This window comes from Schistocerca serialis, chromosome 6 (genome assembly GCF_023864345.2).
Source record: "Schistocerca serialis cubense isolate TAMUIC-IGC-003099 chromosome 6, iqSchSeri2.2, whole genome shotgun sequence".
In the NCBI taxonomy this organism is placed as follows: domain Eukaryota; kingdom Metazoa; phylum Arthropoda; class Insecta; order Orthoptera; family Acrididae; genus Schistocerca; species Schistocerca serialis.
In genome coordinates this window covers 162,327,710-162,352,347 of record NC_064643.1, presented here as the reverse complement: position 1 = coordinate 162,352,347, position 24,638 = coordinate 162,327,710, and the positions used below count along the sequence as shown (strand labels likewise).

General features: G+C 43.3%; 1 protein-coding gene across 1 annotated transcript in view; it reads left to right on the top strand.

Moving 5' to 3' along the window:
* Window positions 1-24,638, top strand: part of LOC126485130 (venom dipeptidyl peptidase 4-like) — a 293,595-nt gene that overhangs the window by 42,780 nt on the left and 226,177 nt on the right. The window contains exon 3 of the mRNA XM_050108774.1: window positions 23,896-23,981. Within this exon, the coding sequence (XP_049964731.1) occupies window positions 23,896-23,981 (86 nt within the window). The remainder of the gene's footprint in view (window positions 1-23,895; window positions 23,982-24,638) is intronic.

The window sequence follows — 24,638 nt, the reverse complement described above, 5'->3', positions numbered from 1 at the left end:
CACAGTTTATCGAGTGGTTCAGAAAATTCAAAAGTGGTGATTTTGACGTGAGAAACGACGAGCGCGGGAAACCACCGAAAAAGATCGAAGACAACGAATTGCAGGCCTTATTGGCTGAAGATGATACTCAGACTCAACAGGAACTCGCGGAACAATTGGATGCGACGCAGAAAGCCGTTTCTCTCCGGTTGAAAGCTATAGGAAAGGTGCAGAAAGTGAGAAAATGACTTCCGCATGAACTGAATGAAATACAGCAAGCAAACCGAAAGACTACTTGTGAATTGCTGCTCGCCAGATACAAAAGAAAATCGTTTCTCCGTCGGATAGGGACAGGATCCTAACCATCGTAAATTGTGGGTGCATCTAGGCAAACCATCGACATTCACTGCAATAGCAAAACGCTTTGGAAAGAAGACAATGCTCTGTGTTTGGTGGGATCAGAAGCATGTCATCTATTATGCGCTGCTAAAGCCCGGTGAAACCGTTAACACTGATCGAAACCAACAGCAAATGATCGATTTAAATCGTGCATTACTCGAAATATTTAATAGGGAGTTGTTCATGGTGTCTATTTTTCGTAAGACGTGGAATAACATTATTTGTAGAACCAAATTCTAATTTAGTAACATATATGTGACTGCATTGTGGGAAATAATGGAGTGAGAAGACAAATTTCTCCAGCTTTAATATACCATTTATCTATAATGCCTATGTTGCCTTCATTGGAATGACAATAAAAATATGCACATATTTTACACACAAATAACTAAATGTCTAGGTAGAAAGGACAAATACTGTTTTTCAGTCCTGATTGGATGGTGTATTTCTATCCAGGTAAACCACTCATGTGTTTTTAGTACCCCAATAGACAAATTTCAGAACTACAGTGGTGCAACATGTATGTGTTATTCTGGAAATCTTTAATAGGGAGTGGTTTAAGCTGGCTGTTTTTCTTGAAACATGCAGATAACATTATTTTTAGGAACCAATCATAATTTATCAATAAATATTTGACTGATTTGTGGAGAAGAATGTCCTGGATTGAGAAAATATACACTGAAGAGACAAAGAAACTGGTACACCTGCCTAATATCGTGTAGGGCCCCCGCGAGCACGCAGAAGTGCCGCAACACGACGTGGACTGGACTCGCTGGAGGGAACTGACACCATGTATCCTGCAGGGCTGGCCATAAATCCTTAAGAGTACGAGAGGGTGGAGATCTCTTCTGTAGAGCACGTTGCAAGACACTCATATACACTCAATAATGTTCATGTGTGCGGTGTTTGGTGGACAGCGGAAGTGTTCAAACTCAGAAGAGTGTTCCTGGAGTCACTCTGTACAATTCTGGACGTGGGGGTGTCGCATCGTCTTGCTGGGATTTCCGAAGTCCGTCCGAATGCACAATGGACGCGAATGGATGCAGGTGATCCGACGGTATGCTTACGACGTGTCGGCTGTCAGAGTCGTATCTAGACGTATCAAGGGTCCCATATCACTCCGATTGCACGCGCACCATACCATTACAGAGCCTCTACTGGCTTCAACAGTCCCCTGCTGACATGCAGGGTCCATGGATTCATGTGGTTGTCTCCATACCCGTACACGTCCATCCGCTCGATACAATTTGAAACGAGACTAGTCCGACCAGGCAACATGTTTCCAGACATCAACAATCCAATGTCGGTGTTGACGGGCTCAGGCGAGGCGTAAATTTTCGTGTTGTGCAGTCATCCAGGATACAGCAGTCAGCCTTCGGTTCGTAGAGCCCGTATAGATGATGTTTCGTTGAATGGTTCGCAGGCTGACACCTGTTGATGGCCCAGCATTGAAACCTGCAACAATTTGCATAACGGTTCAAATGGCTCTGAGCACTATGGGACTTAACATCTGTGGTCATCAGTCCCCTAGAACTTAGAACTAATTAAACGTAACTAACCTAAGGACATCACACACATCCATGCCCGAGGCAGGATTCGAACCTGCGACCGTAGCGGCCACGCGGTTCCAGACTGAAGCGCCTTTAACCGCACGGCCACACCGGCCGGCCAATTTGCATAACGGTTAAACTTTTGTCGTGTTGAACGATTTTCAGTCGTCGTTGGTTCTTGTAGGATCTTTTTCCGGCCGCAGCGATATCGGAGGTTTGATGTCATACCGGATTCCTGATATTCACGGTACACTCGTGAAACGGTCGTTCGGGAAAAATCTCCACTTCATCGTTACCTCGGAGATGCTGTGTCGCATCGCTCGTGCGCCGACTGTAACACCACGTTCGAACTCACTTAAATGTTGATAACCTGCCATTGTAGCAGATGCAGCCAATCTAACAACTGCACCAGACACTTGTCTTATATAGGCGTCACCGACCGCAGCGTCGTATTCTGCCTGTTTATATGAGGGTCACTCCAAAAGAAATGCACACAATTTTTTTAAAAATCCATCTTTTATTCTACATGTTTGAAAGTTTTACGGTGTGTAGATACATCCTTTAGGAACAATATTTGCATTTCTCCACATAATTTCTATCCCTCTCAACTGCCTTACGCCATCTTGGAACCAGCGCCTGTATACCCGCACGGTAAAATTCTGGACCAACCTGTTGGAACAACTGTTTGACAGCGTGCACAAGGGAGTTATCATCTTCAAACCTTGTTCCACGAAGAGAGTCTTTAAGTTTTCCAAAGAGATGATAGTCACATGGAACCAGGTCAGGACTGAAGGGCGGATGTCTCGGTGTTGTCCATCCGAGTTTTGTGATCGCTTCCATGGTTTTTTGACTGACATGTCACCTTGCATTGTAGGGCAACAGCAAAACATTCTGCTTTTGCCGATGTGGTCGAAAACGACTCAGTCGAGCTTGAAGTTTCTTCAGTGTCATCACATATGCATCAGAATTTATGGTGGTTCCACTTGGCATGATGTCCACAAGCAAGAGTCCTTCGGAATCGAAAACCACCGTAGCCATAACTTTTCCAGCAGAAGGTGTGGTTTTGAATTATTTTTTTCTTGGGTGAATTTGAATGATGCCACTCCATTGATTGCCTCTTCGTCTCTGATGAAAAATGATGGAGCCATGTTTCATCACCTGTCACAATTCTTCCAAGAAATTCATCTCCACCATTCTCGTACTGTTCCAAAAGTTCGCTGCATACCGTTTTACTTGTTTCTTTGTGAGCCACTGTCAACATCCTGGGAACCCACCTGGCACAAACCTCTTTTAACGCCAACACTTTCAGTATTCTGCAAACACGTCCTTCCCCTATCCGAACGTAGCGTGGCAATATGTTCACTGTGATGCGACTATCAGCAGTTAGCAGTTCGTTAACTCTCTGCACATTGTCTGGGATGTGTGCAGTACGAGGCCTGCCGCTGCGACGACAATCCTCCATATTGCCGTGCCCACTTTCATCACGTCACCTGCTTGCCCAGCGACTAACTGTACTGCGATCGACAGCAGCATCTCCATACACCTTTTTCAACATCTTGTGGATGTTTCCCGCTGTCTCGTTTTCACAGCACAGGAATTATATGACAGCACGTTTTTTCTGACGAACGTCAAGTGTAGCAGCCACCTTGAAGACATGCTGCGACGGCGCCACTCACGGGAAGAAGTTGAACTAAGTTTGAAAACAAGCGGGAAGGATGTATCTACACACTGTAAAACTTTCACACATGCAGAATGAAAACTGTATTTTTACCTCGTGACCCTCGTTTATATCTGTATTTGGATACGCATGCCTATACCAGTTGCTTTGGCGCTTCAGTGCATATATGAAGTAGGTTAGATTTTAGCCTCTTAGTGTGGGGTGGATACCACGACGCCTCTGTGCTTGGATACGAGTGCTTGGGTGCTGTACACTCGTCCTCAGTATCAGAATAACCAGACAAGTTTTACAAATATATGAGATGACAGGAGAAACGTTCTGTTACATACTCGAGATAATTCGAGGTGGCCTTGAAAAGCGAGTTGTAAAGACTCTGTTTCGCTGCATTTATGTAAAGTTGTGCAGACGTACGTCAATTAACGTTCAATGACTGTCATTTAATACACTAGTGAAAGACAAGCACAAACTGTAGCATAAGGTACTCTGAAAACCTAAAGCACTCAAAAGTGGAAATACACGCCGTGCACCACATTTGAAAACCACTTCGTATTAACAGAATCGCTACCCTACTGGCATAAACGCCAGGAAGCAGTAATAACGATTTGTAGACAACTAATGACAATCTACCACAAGAAACATCCAGTACAGTAAGTATAAGGAAATAAGATACGTCACCCTCTTCACTCGAACAAGTTAATTTTTGGCCATTTGAGGTTTCGGATAAGCCTGTGATTTCAGTCCATAGATTCTATACTAAATCCCGGTTACCATATTTTCATCCGCAGGATGCCACGAACTCACTCTCTCTTAGACTAAATTTACCAGTTTCTCACGCTCCATGTTTCGTGTGCGAGAACGTCGGTCTACTTGACCGAAGAAAATAAACTGAATTGAATTTCACTGATTGCTCTCCGAAGTCTGTCAGTTAGGGAGATGAGATCGGCTATAGTGTGACCGCGCGGGTAGTCGCGTACTGATGTGAGAAGATCGGTCGTCTCCGGCCGATGTCGGTCGTCGGCGAAATCCACCGATATCGGAGCCACTGTGACCGCAGCCTAATGCAAAGGCAACTATGCAGAATATCCAAAATTCCAACTCATTTTTCAGGTGCACCATGTCTGAAGTATCATGTAAATTAATGTACATAAAGTAAAACTGACAAAATGCCTGAAATTATAACTGACTTAAAATGAGGCAAACGCTGAACGTTAGTATTAGTTGCTAATCTAAGTAATGGATATGAATCCAGATAAAATGTACCTTCCTTTGAATGAATGAGAATATCCAAAATTCCAACTCATTTTTCAGGTGCACCATGTCTGAAGTATCATGTAAATTAATGTACATAAAGTAAAACTGACAAAATGGCTGAAATTGTAACTGACTTAAAATGAGGCAAACGCTGAACGTTAGTATTAGTTGCTAATCTAAGTAATGGATATGAATCCAGATAAAATGTACCTTCCTTTGAATGAATTAATTTTAATTTTCTACCTTCAGGTGCGGTACTGTAATGCAGGTAACCTATTTTTGCTTTATAATTTAGCACCTTACCAGTTGAGCTACAACATCTACACAAATTTATAGTTATTGTGGGTGCATTTCACTGCTTCTGAGCAGAAAGCAACTACAATGTGTTTGCAAATATAAGGCTTCATTATCCACTCATCAGTTATATTTACAATATTTTTCAATTTTTCCATGTTTTTCCATAGTTTTAAATATTTTTGTTTACTTTCCCATTTTTTTTCCATATGATATGCATGAATGTACAAGATTAACTGTTATCTTATTGCTTACCTTACCAGGTTTCGTCAGCATTCAACAGTGATTCAGATTCCCCTACTAAACCAGAGAGAATCTACAGAATTTATGCAACATCACTTGTTTTTCTTCATTTCCCAAATGTTAATCCATGAACATACAATGCTAGTTGCCAGAGCCAGCCGTTATGTACACTAAAACATACATGGATTGCATTAGAGGTTGAGTGATAACTTTAGCTACCATAAATACAGCTTTATGTTTTCTGATTCTTAAAGAATCTACCTCCATGACGATCTAACGATGATGACATCCATTTGTACTTTCTCGGATGTTAATATCGCAGATTATTATCCAACTATGGCAGTCAAAGCTTTGTAAATGCTCTAAATATACAAGCTGTAAGTAACAGATATTGTTTAACAAAGTCGAGATGTGTAACTAACAATAAACCTCAGGTTCTCCGTGCAAGAGAGATACTACTAAGAAACAGTAATGTTATTCAAAATCCATGTGTGTGAGTTTCAGTGTGTATAATGATTAGCTTTGGCATAAGTTTTTCTCTGAGTCCTTATTTTGAATAGAAGGATGAAGTGGTCTTGCAGTTACTTTCTAGATTCTCTATGTTGGTGGCGGAATGTGAATCATTTCCGGATACTAATGAAATCTGGTAGGGTAAGCAATAAGAGCACAAATATTCTTGTACATTTTCACATGGAATATGGAAATAATACGGAAAAGTGAAGAAAAATATGGAAAATATTATAATTATGGTTGATGAGTTTATAACGAAACGTTACGTTGATAATAATATTGTAGTTGCTTTCCTTTTTAGTCACTACCCACCTGTGGAGAGATAAAATGCATCCATAAGGGCTAGAAAAAATTGTGTAAGTTATAACTCAGCTGGTAAGGAAATAGATTATAAAGGAAAAATAAGCTACACACTTTTCAATAACGCAACTGATGGTAACAAATTCAGTTTAATTCATACAATAAATAGGTTATCATCCCCCCTAACCAGCTGGGTTGTTCTGACCGCCCACATTTTGTAACAAGTCATCTCTATGACTTATATTAGCAACTAATACTGCTGTGTTTGCTTTCGGTTTACAATCTCGTAAAGTTCTTTGAAAGACTTCGTTTTCGTCACTCACTATAGGTTTATTAAAAATCCACTATTGCCCTTTCGACCTTGTGGCTATTTTCAAGTGGGTAACAGCTGCTAACAATATATACACATGGTTAAACATATCACATAAATGTGTTACGTTAATGGCATGTTTAATCCTGTTCATATACTGCTCGCAGCTGTTACGCACTTGAAAATGACCACAAGGTCGAAAGTGCAATAGTGGATTTTTAATAACCTACAGTTAGTGGCGAAAATGAAGTCTTTCAAGGACTGATACTATTGTCAATTGTTCGCCTAATTTCAAGTCAATTATTATAATTTTTTCACTTTTGCTGTAAACACACACTAATTTACACGTTACTTTGACATGGCGGACATAGAAAATAAGTTGGTGTTCTGCATATTCTGTATAGCTTACATTGGATTTGTGATACACATTCACAGATTCTAAACCCAGTTCTCCCGAAACATCCAAAGACGCAGTAATTGCAATTCACGCCCAAATCACTTCGCTGTGCAGGAAGTATGGCTGCCCCTGATCACTCGTCAGAGACACACACTTCCGTGCAGCAACGTTACCTAACAGCCGTCCGCCCCATTAGCTGAACGCTCAGCGCGTTGGAATGCCACGCACGGGGGCCCAGGTTCGATTCCCGCCTGGGGTGGGAGAATTCTCCCCCCCAGGGACTGGGTGGTCTGCTGTCCTCATCATCATTTAATCCCCATCGTCGACGCGCAAGTCGCCCAAAGCGGCGTCTCACTCAATAAGACTTGCACTTGGCGGCCGAACTTCCCGCCTGGGAACTTGCGGTCACTAACGCCATACGATCATTTCCATTTTAACTAACAGCCAGTGAGCACCTGCTGTGTCCCATGGTAACTGTTACCGCAGTGTGTTATTTAAACAAGCAAATACGTTCTTGCTACATAGGAAAACTGGCCGATGTTAAAAAATGGGTGTTCCAGTGGCTTAATTGCCTGGAACAATACCATCAAAAATATAGATATTACCAAACTTGAATGGTCTGTCGAGTTCAAAACATATAGGTATCTCTACTGTCATTCTTCAATTTGTCTACTGCTGTAATAAGAACATACAAAAGTTGGCTGGGGTGTGCTGTGGCAATAAGAACATGCAGATGTTGGCTGGCGTAGAAGTACGCCTTCCAGACAACTATGACTGAGGAAAGGTTATAAACTGTGATCCGTCTGCCTATAGGAGTTTTAGTTATTTGAATGTAAACTGTTACGTGATTGTTACTCTATACTCCAGAGAACATGGCATAGCTGTTATACGTAATTAATATACGGGCTGAGTCACGTAAGACGTAACATACCTTTCATTTCGTGAGTGGTTACACATATCAAAATGGTTCAAATGGCTCTGAGCACTATGGGACTTAACATCTTAGATCATCAGTCCCCTAGAACTTAGAACTACTTAAACCTAACTAACCTAAGGACATCACACACATCCACGCCCGAGGCAGGACTCGAACCTGCGACCGCAGCGGTCGCGCGGCTCCAGACTGTAGCAGAAGGCAATTTCAGTGATACAGCATTTATTAATGTTGACGTTGAAACTTGTAGTAGCAGCAGCAGTAAAAAAATAAGGGAAATGTGATAGAACTTGAGAGCACGGTGGCCGGAATCGACATGAGCGGTGCAAACTGCTGTCAGAATGTAAACAAATTTGCCTGTTTACCCGTCTGCACTGCAGGCAGCTCATGTCTGCTTCGACATTCGTTGCGTGGAGACATGTACCGGGTGATCAAAAAGTCAGTATAAATTTGAAAACTGAGGATATCACGGAATAATGTAGATAGAGAGGTAAAAATTGACGCATATGCTTGGAATGACATGGGGTTTTATTAGAACAAAAAAAAAAAAAAAAACAAAAAAAAACAAAACATAGTTCACAAAGTCCGACAGATGGCGCTCGACAGCAAAACGTCAGTGACTGCGCATGGCAATCGTGTGTAAAAGGAGCTGTAATGAGAGAGAGAATCAGATGCGCCAGCAGTCGCAGCATGTTGACGTTACCTGAAAAAGCGCTTTTAGTGAAGCTGTATTATCAAATGGTTCAAATGGCTCTGAGCACTATGGGACTCAACTGCTGAGGTCATTAGTCCCCTAGAACTTAGAACTAGTTAAACCTAACTAACCTAAGGACGTCACAAACATCCATGCCCGAGGCAGGATTCGAACCTGCGACCGTAGCGGTCTTGCGGTTCCAGACTGCAGCGCCTTTAACCGCACGGCCACTTCGGCCGGCGAAGCTGTATTATCAGAATGGGTAATGTGCTAGTTCACGCCAGCCGGTGTGGCCGTGCGGTTCTACGCGCTTCAGTATGGAACCGCGCGAGCCCTACAATCGCAGTTTCGAATCCTGCCTCGGGCATGGATGTGTGTGATATTCTTAGGTTAGTTAGGTTTAAGTAGTTCTAAGTTCTAGGGGACTGATGACCACAGCAGTTGAGTGCCATAGTGCTCAGAGCCATATTTTTACTCGAACGGGTAAAGGTCCGTTGACAAATGCAGATGTGGCGAGAATGGTTTCGAAGTTCGAAGTCACGGGTTGTTTGGACGACAGACCCCGTAGTGGCCGACCGAGCACAAGGCGTAATGCTGCTGAGACAGTTCAGGAAGAAATGGAGACTGTAGCGGGTTCGTCTATGCACGGGGAAGTCAGCGCTCGTGCAGTCGCACGTCGCACCGGCATTCCATACACTGCTGTTAGGTTGGCACTGAGGCGTACCCTCCGATGCTATCCGCACAAAATCCATCGGCATCATGAACTGCTACCTGGCGATTTAGTGAAGCGGAGGGCATTTGCGGTGTGGGCGTTTCAGAAGATGGCAAAAGATGACGAATGGTTGAGTAACGTGTTGTGGACCGACGAAGCTCATTTCACGCTCCGAGGGTCTGTCAACGCCCACAACCGCAGAATTTGGGCTGCCGAAAATCCTAGAACTGTCGTGAAAACTCCATTGTACGACGTGAAAGTCGCGGTATAGATTGGATTTACCACATCTACTATTATCGGGCCTTTTTTCTTCGAGGAAATGCGTGATTCTGGTTTTGTAACTGCTACCGTGACGGGTGAGAGGTACACCGATATGTTACAGAATCGCATCATCCCCAGCCTGGCTGATGAACACCTGTTGGAACATACGATGTTTATGCAGGATGGCGCTCCACCCCATATTGCTAGACGCGTGAAAAATCTCTTGCGCGTGTCGTTTGATGATGATCGTGTGCTCAGCCGCCACTTCGGTCATGCTTGGCCTCCCAGGTCCCCAGACCTCAGTCCGTGCGATTATTGGCTTTGGGGTTACCTGAGGTCGCAAGTGTATCATCGATCGACATCTCTAGGGATGCTGAATGACAACATCCGATGCCAATGCCTCACCATAACTCCGGACATGCTTTACAGTGCTGTTCACAACATTATTCCTCGACTACAGCTTTTGTTGAGGAATGATGGTGGATACATTGAGCATTTCTTGTAGAGAACATCATCTTTGCTTTGTCTTACTTTGTGCTAATTATTGCTATTCTGATCAGATGAAGCGCCATCTGTCGGACATTTTTTGAACTTTTGTATTTTTTTGGTTGTAATAAAACCCCATGTCATTCCAAGCATGTGCGTCAATTTGTACCCCTCTATCTACATTATTCCGTGATTTATTCAGTTTTCATATTTATACTGACTTTTAGATCACCCAGTACATCAATGAGGAGAAGTTGGATATACTACTATTATATGGTGAACATAAAAGAAATGCCGTAAAAACAGTGTAGTGGTGTAGGGCTATCTATCCGGATCGCAAATGTCCGACGCGCCAGGCAGTTGCACGAATTATTAAGACGCGACCACGGACAGGTTGCTTGAACGTCAAAAACAGGACATGAAAGAAGATTGCAACTGACAGCGAACACGAAGAACCTGTTCTGGCTACGATGCTAATGAATCCGCATTGTGGTACGAGACGTGGGATGTGGCCAGACGAGTATCATTCGCATCCTGCATCGACAGAATTTCCATTACTATCATCTGTGACTACATCAGGCACTCGACGACCGTGATTTCGAACGTCGTATAGAATTTTGTCGGTTTGCCCTTCAGGAACTGCGAGACGACCCTACGTTTCTCCAACGTCTGCTCTTTATCGACGAAGCAACGTTTACTAACCACGCTAATATAAATTTGCACTACACACACTATTGGGTACCCGAAAATCGACACTGGCTTCAGCAGGTGCAACATCAACGGCCGTGGATCGTAAACGTATGGTGCGGCATCGTAGGAAATTACGTTGTGGGATCTTACTTCATCTCATCCGTTGTAAATGGATTTTCGTACGAACACTTTCTGATGAACATTCTGCCCGTTCTTCTAGAAGAGGTATCACTAGATATTCGACAGTGTATGTGGCTGCAACACGACGGTTATCCATCTCATTCTTTCCGTGTTGCAACGCAAATGCTGAATGACAACGTTCGTGGACGTTGGACATAATGAAATTCTTGCACTTGCCTGTGAAAGGCAAAGGTCCTGAGTTCGAATCTCGGTCCGGCACACAGTTTTAATCTGCCAGGAAGTTTCATACCAGCGCACACTCCGCTGCAGAGTGAAAATCTCATTCTAGGATGAAATTCTGTTATCAAATGGCCTGCGATGTCCCCCGCTTTGACTCCTCTCGATTTCCTTCTTTGGCAAGCATTCGAACACGCAGTCTATGACGAAACCCCATGTACGCCGGACGATATGCGTCGTCGAATCGCCAGTGCATGCTCTATCACATTATCCATTGTAATTACACCTGTTAATCGTTCTTTCGAATGCCAATTGCAAATGTGCCTTTCGATCCATAGTCAACAGTTTGAGCAAATGCTTGTTTTTGAAAGACAAAATTTATGTTATATGATTTGGGTAGTTACCAGATGATTGTTAGTAAATTGTTTATTTCATTTACGTGTGTACCAAATTGCACTGCAGTTCAAATAAGACGACAACGTTTATCGCACGTAGCTGGTAACGCTGTCATTACGCGCTTACTCTCAGCATGAAACGACGTTTCGTTAAGAAGAATATTTATTTTGCAGTGTGCAGGTGGCCATCGAAGTAGTTTTAATAAAATGTTTTGTTCAACGAATGTATCTCATATGATTCAATTCAGGGCAGTGTAGGTAGAGACAGTCAGCCACGTATAGGTCAAATGTTTCTTCTAAAATTTAGTTATATAATACAGTAGTTGCTTTTTGCAGCGTATAAGACCTCTTTATATTTGAAGAATGAACAAGATATTTCTCTGTTTAAACTGACGTAAATCTGGGAGGATACACAAATGTGAAATAGTTTTCCTAAGCCCTACGGTAGTCTCTCTCCGCCAATTTTAATTAGATATCTCTAACTAGGGGGAGATTTTCAACAAAGATGTTGTAGGTGTTATACATGATCGCTGTATTTTATTGGGGTAACACTTTTTTTCTCAATCCCGGACCCCATTAAAATGATATAACACACACTGAAGTTCAGTATCGAGATAGACAATACCTAAGTTACGTTTTAAGGGCGACAGATCCAAAAGACACAACTCCCTTTTGTCGTTCACTGCAAAAAGTTATTGGGGTCTGAACTTGAAAGATGTGGTTGAGCAACGTGCTATCATCCTTACTCAATAAACGTATGTTTCGGCAGTAGCAGCATGAAGGCATGATAGAATACGAGGGCTGGAACTTTAATAGTGGCAACTATTTATTTACGGCTCGTAAAAAATAGATGCGTGTTTCCAAGTTTTACTGACCTTCAAAGTAGTCACCAGCATTGTGTATAACCCGTTGCTAGCGATGAAGACGTAGGATACTCTTAGCAGTGCCAGTCGTGTTGACAGTTCGAGCGGCGCGGTCTGTTGCCCGACGAATTTGTAGCAGTTCTGAAGCGAATGCCGTGAAGTGTTTCCTTCGGTTTAGAAATCGAGTTCAACTCACGATAGCTTAAGTTAGGGGAGTGCAATAGGTGGTATAGCACTAAGCAGTCCCATCTGAATTCTAGCTACATTTGTGAATATCTCTTTAGTAGTTGTTTCTACTGAAGACATTGTATTAGATAAAGCTGTCTCTGTTTCATCTACTCTTTTATTTATATTGAAGAGCGGCGTATTACATTTTTCAGTCTGCTTACCAAAATTGTGATATAAAATTTTAACATTCTATTGTAATTCTTTGATAAGTTTACTGTGATTTACTACGGTTACTTCCCCAGTGGTGAGTCTTTTTCCAAATTTTGAGCTCCCCCCCTGTTCCTTTATTATATTCTCAATTTTTTCATTTGCCACTTTGAAATTTAAGTTACTATGCCTAACGCATTTTTCCAGCCTATCAACTGTGTTCTTGTTAATTCCTTTCATAATTTTTATCAACTGTTCCTTAGTGTCTCTAGCAATTTACTCTATTCCCTTATTTGTTGCTTTGAGTTTTTGGTATTTTCTTCTAGGTTCTTGTTAGTTTCCCCAGCAGTTTCTTCTGTATTGTTGTTAGCCGTTAGTTTTTTGTTTCTTTGTTCATTTTCCTCTTGTTTACTCATCATAGCTGAAAACATGGCTTGCATATTAAATTCTGAACCATTAATTTTGTCAGGTTAATTTTCTGTCGTCATTCTTTCCTTAACCACTGTCTGAGTGTCTGACTCAGCAGCATTTTCTGTGGTATCTAAAATACAGGGTGTTCACAAAGTCTCTCCGCAGTGCCGTATGCCGCAGTGATATACCGAAATGAAACTCAGTGAAATACAAGTTACTAATTTATTGAATATTCATTTTTACTTTCAAATTTTTCACACTGAATGTTGAAAGTGTCCCCCGTGTTGTTGAATACACAATTCAATTCGTCTAATCATGTTTCCAAACACAAGCTGTAACATTTCTTCTGTAACAGAAGCAGTGAAAGTGGATATTGCAGTTTTCAATTAATCGATGGATTTTGGACGGTTGCTTTCGCTGCACCACAGAAGAAAAAGTCAGGTGGTGTTAGGTCAGGCGATCGTGGAGGCCAAAGTCCCTGTGAAATTATGCGATCACCAAAAACATCAGCAAGCAGTGGCATTGAAACGCAAGCTGTATGCGCGGTTGCACCATCTTGTTGAAAATAACCGTTCAGTGTTTCACTTAACACAAGTTCTCCTATGAATGGGTCCAGAATATCACTGCACTATCATTGCGGGTTTATTGTTTCATTGAAAAATATGGGACCCACAATCCGTCGTCTAGAAGTTGCAATCCAAACTCCTATTTCACAGAATGAAGTGGTTCCTCATGAAAACACAATGGATTTGTGGTACTCCACATACGAGAATTTTACGAGTTATGCCTCGTCAGTGAAAAACGTTTCATTAAGAATATCCCTTCCATTTTGTTGGACGAAATTTTTGAACTATTGACAATAATGCAGTCTCTTTCCATGATCACTATTTTTCAGTTCTTGCACGATTGTCACTTTGTATGGGAAAAGTTCTAATTTTTTCCTTACAGCTGTTTGGGCCGTTCCGGCACTAACATCGATTTCCTGGGCGAGTTTTCTTACTGACTTGTTCGAACTCATGGACATTTTATCGTAAATATCGAGTAGTTTATCTTCAGACAAAACGCTAGGTCGACCACTTCTTGGTGCATCTGTCACTGAACCCGTACTTTGAAATTTGTTAATCAAGTCTCGCACAGTATCGCGATGTGGGAGTGTTGTCTCCGGGAAAACTGAATTAAATGTTTGACGAACTAATACTGTGTATTTAGGCTACCGCCAGCTTTGAACACTTGTTCGACTAAAAATGCACGTTCTTCAATGGTTAGCAATTTAACAGTGTCAAAAACGAAACGAACGAACAAAGGAACTACACTTAAACGTTCACGTCAACACGTAACGACACACACCAACGATACTACTGACGCTGGCTGAGATAAACGAAACAGTGGAATGTTGGGAGAATCCACTTGAAGGGAAGTAACCCAGGCAGGCGAACAATCATACGGCACGTGCGGCTAACAACCATACGGCACTGCGGAGAGACTTTTTGAACACCGAATATTTAATAGGACTACCTGACCCTCGTTACCTACAATATCATTCATCTTTACTACAGGTCCTTGTTTTGATTTTGCAAGCTGAAATACATCTTGCGTGTCTAACAAGTCAGAGGTCTCCTGGGGTATATTCTCGCTAGTATTTGGTTCACTCATTTTACTTTTAGTTGTCCTACTTCTTCTAAGTAACATTAACTATATACAACAGTATTCTATTACTTTAGCTTACTTTGAAACTTGTATATTTTACTGGGAACGGTGATGCTCTGCTGCCTCGCCGTGCGTCAGCTAGAGCGCCTCCTGCACACCCTTTCTCTGCTGCTGTTGTGCTGTGCTTAGTTTCTATCCACGCGACACCGTCGCGTTGCATTCTTCCTCAGATTAAGTGGCTTGCCTTGTCACGACGGACGTCGCTATCTGCTTTCTTCTGTTACGATCTCTTCTGGACGATCATTTGCTATTCTTCACTCACGAAATGTTCGTACTCCAGTGAAGCAAATTCTATTTTTCGCTATGCGATCCTTATCACTTTTGGTGACTCACACAGTTTCAATGTTACACACTACAAGCGCATTTATTGTTCACTTCCAGCTTCTTTCCTCATCGCGTTTTTCATCGACTACGTATCCACTGCAATTGTCTACTGTTGTCTATACAAATTTGGAAGAAATTCGTCTCCCCACAAGGGATACCAAGCGCAAGAAAACCCCACTCGTAGTAACCTTCCAGAAATGTCTTCGCTTAGCCATAGATAAAGGTATAAGGGGCGTACAGTATATCTGACCACGCTTTCCTACCCGAGTTTTGCGATAATTATGCCAGTCCGTCCATGAATTGATTTAGTGAGCCGCCGCGTAGGAATTCTTACTACCTGTTATGCTCTCATAGTTTCATGTCCCCTTACAGGACCGTGTCAGAGCCGCCGGTTTCTAAAAGTGCAATACTATTGTCTATGTTTTACATAATGAAACGGGAAGAACGTTTTTCATGCAAATAACTTTTACATGGGGTGCCATTATGGTGCGGTCATTTAAGAAACACAAAAAAATGAACGTGTTCACACTGGTTATGAGATAGCTACACTACTAGCCATTAAAATTGCTACACCACGAGGATGACGTGCTACAGACGCGAAATTTAACCGACAGGAAGAAGATGCTGTGATATGCAAATGATTAGCTTTTCAGAGCATTCACACAAGGTTGGCTCCGCTGGTGACACCTACAACGCGTTGACACGAGGAAAGTTTCCAACCGATTTCTCATACACAAACAGCAGTTGACCGACGTTGCCTGGTGAAACGTTGTTGTGATGCCTCGTGTAAGGAGGAGAAATGCGTACCATCACGTTTCCGACTTTGATAAAGGTCGGATTGTACCCTATCGCGATTGCGGTTTATCGTATCGCGACATTGCTGCTCGCGTTGGTCGAGATCCAGTGACTGTTAGCAGAATATGGAATCGGCGGGTTCAGAAGGGTAATACGGAACGCCGTGCTGGATCCCAACGGCCTCGTATCACTAGCAGTCGAGATGACAGGCATCTTATCCGCATGGCTTTAACGGATCGTGCAGCCACGTCTCGATCCCTGAGTCAACAGATGGGGACGTTTGCAAGACAACAACCATCAACACGAACAGTTCGACGACGTTTGCAGCAGCATGGACTATCAGCTCGGAGACCATGGCTGCGGTTATCCTTGATGTTGCATCACAGACAGGAGCGCCTGCGATGGTGTACTCGACGACGAACTTGGGTGCGCGAATGGCAAAGCGTCATTTTTTTGGATGAATCCAGGTTCTGTTTACAGCATCATGATGGGCATTCGTGTTTGGCGACATCGCGGTGAACGCACATTGGAAGCGCGTATTCGTCATCGTCATACTGGCGTATCACCCGGCGTGATGGTATGGGACGCCATTGGTTACACGCCTCGGTCACCTCTTGTTCGCATTGACGGCACTTTGAACAGTGGACGTTACATTTCAGATGTGTTACGACCCGTGGCTCTACCCTTCATTCGATCCCTGCGAAACCCTACATTTCAGCAGGATAATGCACGACCGCATGTTGCAGGAGCTGTACGGATCCTTCTGGATACAGGAAACGTTTGATTGCTGCCCTGGCAAGCACATTCTCCAGATGTCTCATCAACTGAAAACGTCTGGTCAATGGTGGCCGAGCAACTGGCTCGTCACAATGCGCCAGTCGCTACTCTTGATGAACTGCGGTATCTTGTTGAAGCTGCATGGGTAGCTGTACTTGTACACGCCATCCAAGCTCTATTTGACTCAATGCCCAGGCGTATCAAGGCCGTTAGTACGGCCAGAGGTGGTTGTTCTGGGTACTGATTTCTCAGGATCTATGCTCCCAAATTGCGTGAAAATGTAATCACATGTCAGTTCTAGTATGATATATTTCTCCAATGGATACCCGTTTATCATCTGCATTTCTTCTTGGTGTAGCAATTTTAATGGCCAGTAGCGTTTTAACAGTACGACAGCGTGGTCTACCGCATGGCTAGATCGAAAGCTATCCTGTCGATTGCTGCCAACGATGTCGCACACTCTGTAACTTGAGCGTACAATCGGTGTAGTTCGTATAAGATCGTGCATCTTCGGTTATGCTAAAGTTATTCATTTGTTTATTAATATCAACGTTTCCTGGAATTGTAAAATTACTGAAAAATTTATGACCCGTGGACTCCTCCTAATGCCTGAGAGCAAATCGCAACTTTCGTTAGTAAACATTTATGAATAACACTTACTTGATTCGCACCGGAGTAAATGTGCTTTCCCCATGGATCCGTATTGCTAACAGTACGAGCGATTTATGCATCGGCACCTCATCCCAGCGGCTCTGAAAGCGCCAGATGACCAACCGCCACTTATAGCCAGCGTGATAACCTACTGCTTGCTCTTTATTCCGCACGTACTGCAGAACTGATACATTCACTTCAAAGTATGAAAATAGCGGAACTGGAAATCAAGTAAAATGCGATCTTATCCGCAAATAATGGGTACCTTTCACATCCCTCTTAGTAATTTCTTTTCAAAATTGAGAATTTTTCGTTCAGACGAAATCGGAATTTTGGAAACATTAGAAACGCGGTATCTCTGTTGTTAGGACAGGCCTTTACGCCCTAGATCACTTTATTTTATGCCAGTTACTTTAAATATTCTTTTTCTCTGGATGTACGTTGCGTTTATTTTTGGTAGATTTTGATGTTACGGTGGTCAATCCGGTTACAGCAAAGTTGTGGTCACTAATCCCTGTATCTATCATGATGATATCTATTTGCTCAGGATTTTTTGTTGCTAAGAGGTTACGTATGATTTCGCAACGATTTAAACTTCGAGTGGGCTCCTGAACTAATTGTTCAAAATAATTTTTTGAGGAAGCATTCAGTACTATTTCGGAAGACATTTTATGCCTACCGCCGGCTTTAAACATGTAGTTTTGCCAACACATCGAAGGTAGATTGGAGCCACGACCAACTGTAATTATATGAGTGCGGTACTTATTTGAAATAAGACTCAAGTTTTCTTTGCACTGTTCAGCAACTATATCTTCTGAGTCAGGGAATCGGTAACAGGACAAATTATTAATTTATTCCGGTTGTCAAGTATAGCCTCTACCGTACTAACTCACAGGAACTATCTGCTTCAATTTCAATAGTAAAGGTAAACTACGTCTAACAACAATAACACCCCACGATTAACTGATTTGAACCTGTCCTTTCTGAACACGGTTAGGTTTTTTGTAAAAATTTCGGCTGTACTTACTTCCAGCTTTAGCCAGCTTTTTGTACGTAGAGAAATTTGAGCTTCAGTGCTTTCTGTTGGTGCTTGGAGCTCTGGTTCTTTCCCAGGACAGCTACGACGATTTACAAATACAATACCGATTGTTGCTAGGAATATCTTCCTACTTTTGCCATTCATCCTTTTAGACTGACACCTTTCGGTAGTTTCGCGAGACCCTCTGCCCTAAAAAACTGCCCAGTCCCTTTCACACAGCCCCCGCTACTCGTGTATCCGCTTCCTGTGTGTAGTGGACCTCTCAGGTATAAAACGGAATCCAGAAACCGACCACTCTGTTGCGTAAGTCGAGGAATCTGCAGCCCGCACGGTCGCGGGACCGTTTGAACTTCTGATTCAGACCCACCACGTGGTTCCACAGCAAAGGTCTATTCTGTCAACGGTGCTACAGATGGCAAGCCCTGGCTTCATCTCGCACGTGAGACTGGCAATATTTACCACTTGAACTAGCCGCACAAACCAGAGAGGATCTCTTCCGACCCAAAGCCACACACATCGTTGGTACCGAGATGAGCCACCACCTACAGCTGTCTGCACCTTGTGCTCTTCATGGCACCCAGAAACATCCTTCACACATCTGGAATGACTCCTCCCAGTATGCACATAGAATACACACTGGGTTCCTTCCCCGTCTTGGCAGCCGTATCTCTAATGGGCTCCATTACGTGCCTAATGATGGAACTCCCAACTACCAGTAGACCCACCCTCTGTGAATGCCCAAACGTTGTGGACCGAGAGGCTTCCTCTGGAGCAGGAAGAGAGACTGCATCTGGCTCAGACACACAGAAAGAACCTGAAATTTGTTCGTTAGGTGGATTGGGAAGGCCCTCTGATCGGTCTCTCGGAAAATCTTTTGCTGCATGCCACACCTCGGAACGACCCCACACTCCACCACATGTGAGTGGTCATCCTCAGTGCAAGAGGTGACCAGGGCAGCCACAGCAGTGGACCAATCAGGGGAAACATAGGATGTGCTGAACCTTCCTCAGATCTCCATGTGTGGGCCCCCAGTGTGATGCCCATTGGTAGCAGATTCAAGCTGTCCGAGTGAAGCTAACAGTAAATTGTAGCGAACCAGGCTGGCCAAGGCCACTATGGGTCAGGGAGCTCAGTGGCGGTGTGTGAGTGGTCAGCTGCTAGTAACACAACAGTATCTGCAGTGACATTTTATTGCCAGGCGGAATACAAAGAGTAATGTAATTCTCCCCACGACTCACACAGAGATGATCGCAAAGTGAACCAGGAGACGCAGCACTCTCTGTGCTCTTGACTCACTGAGCTCGCATCTCACTTTCTTGAGTCTGTGGCTCTCCATTTTGTTTCGTCTCTGTCGGATATTGTTCTTTGTAATAATAATGACTTTTACATATATGATAATGCATTTATATATTGCTTGTTTTTATTTATTCATTTAACCTTATCAGATTAATGCTTTCAGGATTCCTCTTATACTGGACCACAGTTTGATATGTAATTACAAAACTTTTTACATCACAGTTACTTCAAAAAATCATAATACACTCCTGGAAATGGAAAAAAGAACACATTGACACCGGTGTGTCAGACCCACCATACTTGCTCCGGACACTGCGAGAGGGCTGTGCAAGCAATGATCACACGCACGGCACAGCGGACACACCAGGAACCGCGGTGTTGGCCGTCGAATGGCGCTAGCTGCGCAGCATTTGTGCACCGCCGCCGTCAGTGTCAGCCAGTTTGCCGTGGCATATGGAGCTCCATCGCAGTCTTTAACACTGGTAGCATGCCGCGACAGCGTGGACGTGAACCGTATGTGCAGTTGACGGACTTTGAGCGAGGGCGTATAGTGGGCATGCGGGAGGCCGGGTGGACGTACCGCCGAATTGCTCAACACGTGGGGCGTGTGGTCTCCACAGTACATCGATGTTGTCGCCAGTGGTCGGCGGAAGGTGCACGTGCCCGTCGACCTGGGACCGGACCGCAGCGACGCACGGATGCACGCCAAGACCATAGGATCCTACGCAGTGCCGTAGGGGACCGCACCGCCACTTCCCAGCAAATTAGGGACACTGTTGCTCCTGGGGTATCGGCGAGGACCATTCGCAACCGTCTCCATGAAGCTGGGCTACGGTCCCGCACACCGTTAGGCCGTCTTCCGCTCATGCCCCAACATCGTGCAGCCCGCCTCCAGTGGTGTCGCGACAGGCGTGAATGGAGGGACGAATGGAGACGTGTCGTCTTCAGCGATGAGAGTCGCTTCTGCCTTGGTGCCAATGATGGTCGTATGCGTGTTTGGCGCCGTGCAGGTGAGCGCCACAATCAGGACTGCATACGACCGAGGCACACAGGGCCAACACCCGGCATCATGGTGTGGGGAGCGATCTCCTACACTGGCCGTACACCACTGGTGATCGTCGAGGGGACACTGAATAGGGCACGGTACATCCAAACCGTCATCGAACCCATCGTTCTACCGTTCCTAGACCGGCAAGGGAACTTGCTGTTCCAACAGGACAATGCACGTCCGCATGTATCCCGTGCCACCCAACGTGCTCTAGAAGGTGTAAGTCAACTACCCTGGTCAGCAAGATCTCCGTATCTGTCCCCCATTGAGCATGTTTGGGACTGGATGAAGCGTCGTCTCACGCGGTCTGCACGTCCAGCACGAACGCTGGTCCAACTGAGGCGCCAGGTGGAAATGGCATGGCAAGCCGTTCCACAGGACTACATCCAGCATCTCTACGATCGTCTCCATGGGAGAATAGCAGCCTGCATTGCTGCGAAAGGTGGATATACACTGTACTAGTGCCGACATTGTGCATGCTCTGTTGCCTGTGTCTATGAGCCTGTGGTTCTGTCAGTGTGATCATGTGATGTATCTGACCCCAGGAATGTGTCAATAAAGTTTCCCCTTCCTGGGACAATGAATTCATGGTGTTCTTATTTCAATTTCCAGGAGTGTACTTTTAACGTAATGTGTCTGCTTTGTTCCTTCTGCATGCGTTAAACGCTTGCCTATTACACTCTGGTACTGACATCGATTTGTAGAACTTAGGTAGAGTTTCCTTTCCTACTTTAGTTCTGAGTGCTCTAGAGATTGTTCCATTATGTAGTTAAATATTTCTGCTTTTCGTTTGTATGACCATTTCTGCCAAGAATGAAACAGTATTTCCTAAGAAGTTGAACGGGAACAGCCTTTCCGCAGTGGATACACCAGTTCCCGTGAGATCACCCGCTGTCGGGTGTGGCTGGCACTTGGATGGGTGACCATCCAGGCCGCCATGCGCTGTTGCCATTTTTCGGGGTGCACTCAGCCTCGTGATGCCAATTGAGGAGCTACTCGACCGAATAGTAGCGGCTCCGGTGAAAGAAACCCATCGTAATGACCGGGAGAGCGGTGTGCTGACCACACGCCCCTCCTATCCGCATCCTCAACTGAGGATGACACGGCGGTCGGATGGTCCCGATGGGCCATTTGTGGCCTGGAGACAGAGTGCCTGCCTGCCAAGAAGTTGAACGACTTTACTTTGTTTATTTTCTGGTCATTTATTATTGTTTTGCTGGGCATTATACAACGTTGCTGTTATGGATAAAATATGAGCAGCTCTTTCGAGTGTTTTCTCGCTATCAGCACTCGCAGTCTGACCATAAGCAAAGAGTAATGTCATAGAATAAGTCCTTTTGCTGAAGTCGGGAGTATGAAGACTTACTTTATTTATCCATTGCGCGACCATGACGTCGGTAAATGTATTAAAAAGAACTTGAGACAAAATGCATCCTTGTATTACTCTCAATGCACTAACGGTACATTTCATGAACAAGAGACAACTAAAGTCTTACCTTTGGAGTGCTTACATTTCGGACAAAGACACCTGAAGAACACATGTGACATTGAGTGAAGGTTGTTAATGCCAGTAACAAATCATGTTTCGGATATAAAGTTAGCTACCATGTTTCTGAAACTTTTTTGCTTTGCTCATTCTTTATGTCTCGTTGTACAACACATAGTTAAGAAGTCCATACAGAAGACCTGTGACAAGCTCAGAAGAGCTGTTATGTTTTTCAAACAGAGACCGTTTGCCTGAAGGAACCTGCAGCAATGTAAGAAAATTAAGAGAAAAGGTCGACTGAATCTGAAACAACGTGATGGACCTCTTTTTACGAGATGTTGCAAATATTTCTTTCAAATAAAGTTCCCGTAATTTTTTGTCTTGCTGTTCTGGGAGCAAAATCGATAACTTTAAACTTAAAAGATACAAACTGAGAGATAATCAAGAGGCTATGTAGATTTTTAAAGTTTCCGAAGAGATAACAAAATATGTGTCCTCAGAGAAAAGAGTCTCACTGGCAAAAATGATAATCTTGTAGAGATTAATGGAACAGTGACTAAAATCTTTAAAGACAAAAATAAAAAGTGCCCCCTGAAATAGATTCATTGATTAATAACTTGCTTAAAAGGTTGCCAGGAAGGTTTGGGGTTATCTCCAGCAAGGAACTGATTAGCGAGGCAAGTTGCTGGATCGCCGCCTCAAAAAACAAGAATTTACATATGACATAACATTCCAGGACTGCTACACGTAACTTACTGCAAAAATGAAAGCGTTGATTGTTCAGCAAGAACGAAGACACCTAATTTCTCAAATAGTTACCACAGTAACGCATCAGTATTCTTCAGTTTAGGAGGAATTCAGTGAAACTATCAGTCAACTAGAAGAAAGTGACACCATAGGACACGCAGCGTTTGTGGAACTTGACAAATACGTGTCTCAGACGGCTTTGCCTAGAAAAGAGCTATCTCTTAAACTGGTAAGAAACAAGAAAATTGTAGGTTCTGAAAATATGATGTATTCCAGTTACGGCAGTGCCCTGTGGGCTTATCCTTTCAAGCACAGAACATATATGCACCGAGAAAAGAAACCGACTCACTTAAAGTAAAATATGTCAAATTTTATTTGTAAATCGTAATACAGATAATTTTTCTTTCTTTGGTACGTATATTTCATACTGATTGTCAATGATGACTGTAGACACATAATTACAGTTATATTATATTCTTTTATTGTTTCCAGTAAAAGTGTAAAAGTAACAATAACTAGCCTAATTCCTAAAATTCTCTCTCTTAATAAAAATATTTAGTATTTTGTAAAGTTTTTAATTTTTGTAGCAGACGAACCACATAACTTTTAAATCTCAAAACTAGTAGGGACGTAACATAAACTTATTACTCCTCTTTCTCTATTCTTTCAAAATAGCGCCATATAGGATAAAAATGCAAAAAGGGAAGGTCTCCTCCTTTTATTTATTTTTGTTAATGAATAATAAGTGGTGAGTTATGAAAAAGAGCTAGTTTATTCCAGTGAGTGAACATTTCTGACCCGATCTCTGAAAACAATGGTTTTGCCCATCCTTACTTTAGTTGTGAGTTCATATATGGGAAGTTTCAGAGATGGAAGGCCTACAGCCTACTGCCCCAGGACGTACCACGCTTACCAGTGATGTATCATTTGTTGCAGCTTCCATACTCCTCTTCGAGTATGAGGACGAGGTACGCGCTTGGGACGTTTCTACAGATGATACCTACGACGTGGTGCCGAAGGAGGCAAGTATTACAAGACGTTTACCTTACACAAAAGTGCTTCTAGATTGGGAGATGTAGTTGTAAGCTGTAGAAGGCGACAGCAGTAGAAGAAGAAATATCAAGTTGGCTAGAAACGTTTAGTTTTCTCATTATTCCCCGACAATTTGTGTGAAATGTTTTATTATGATATTTTAGTAAATGACATCGATTTCTACACATAACGTTAGGATTTTGCACGAAATAAGCGTTTATGATGTATGATATTTGCTTAAGACAGCACAGATACCGAAACAGTATCAACACAAGTAACGTAATGTATTAGAAAACATTGGTTGTAGAGAAAGCTCTCGCAACGAATTAGATATTAACTTTCAGCTGTCGCAAAATTATCATCATGCATTGAATTTTAAACCTGAGAACCAACATGCACACTATCTTTCAACTCATGGAAATATTTCTGGAAGGATATTGAAGTTTATTTGATGCAGTTTGGCTTAAAATTCTCCCTTTTCAAAGCAAATTCCCTCATACTTCACGGTAGGGAGATTAAATGGGCTCTGAAACAAAAGGTGCATTTTTCTCCTCCTATAAACAAATGCCGGCCGGTGTGGCCGAGTGGTTCTAGGCGCTTCAGTCTGGAACCGCGCGACCGTGACAGTCGCAGGTTCGAATCCTGCC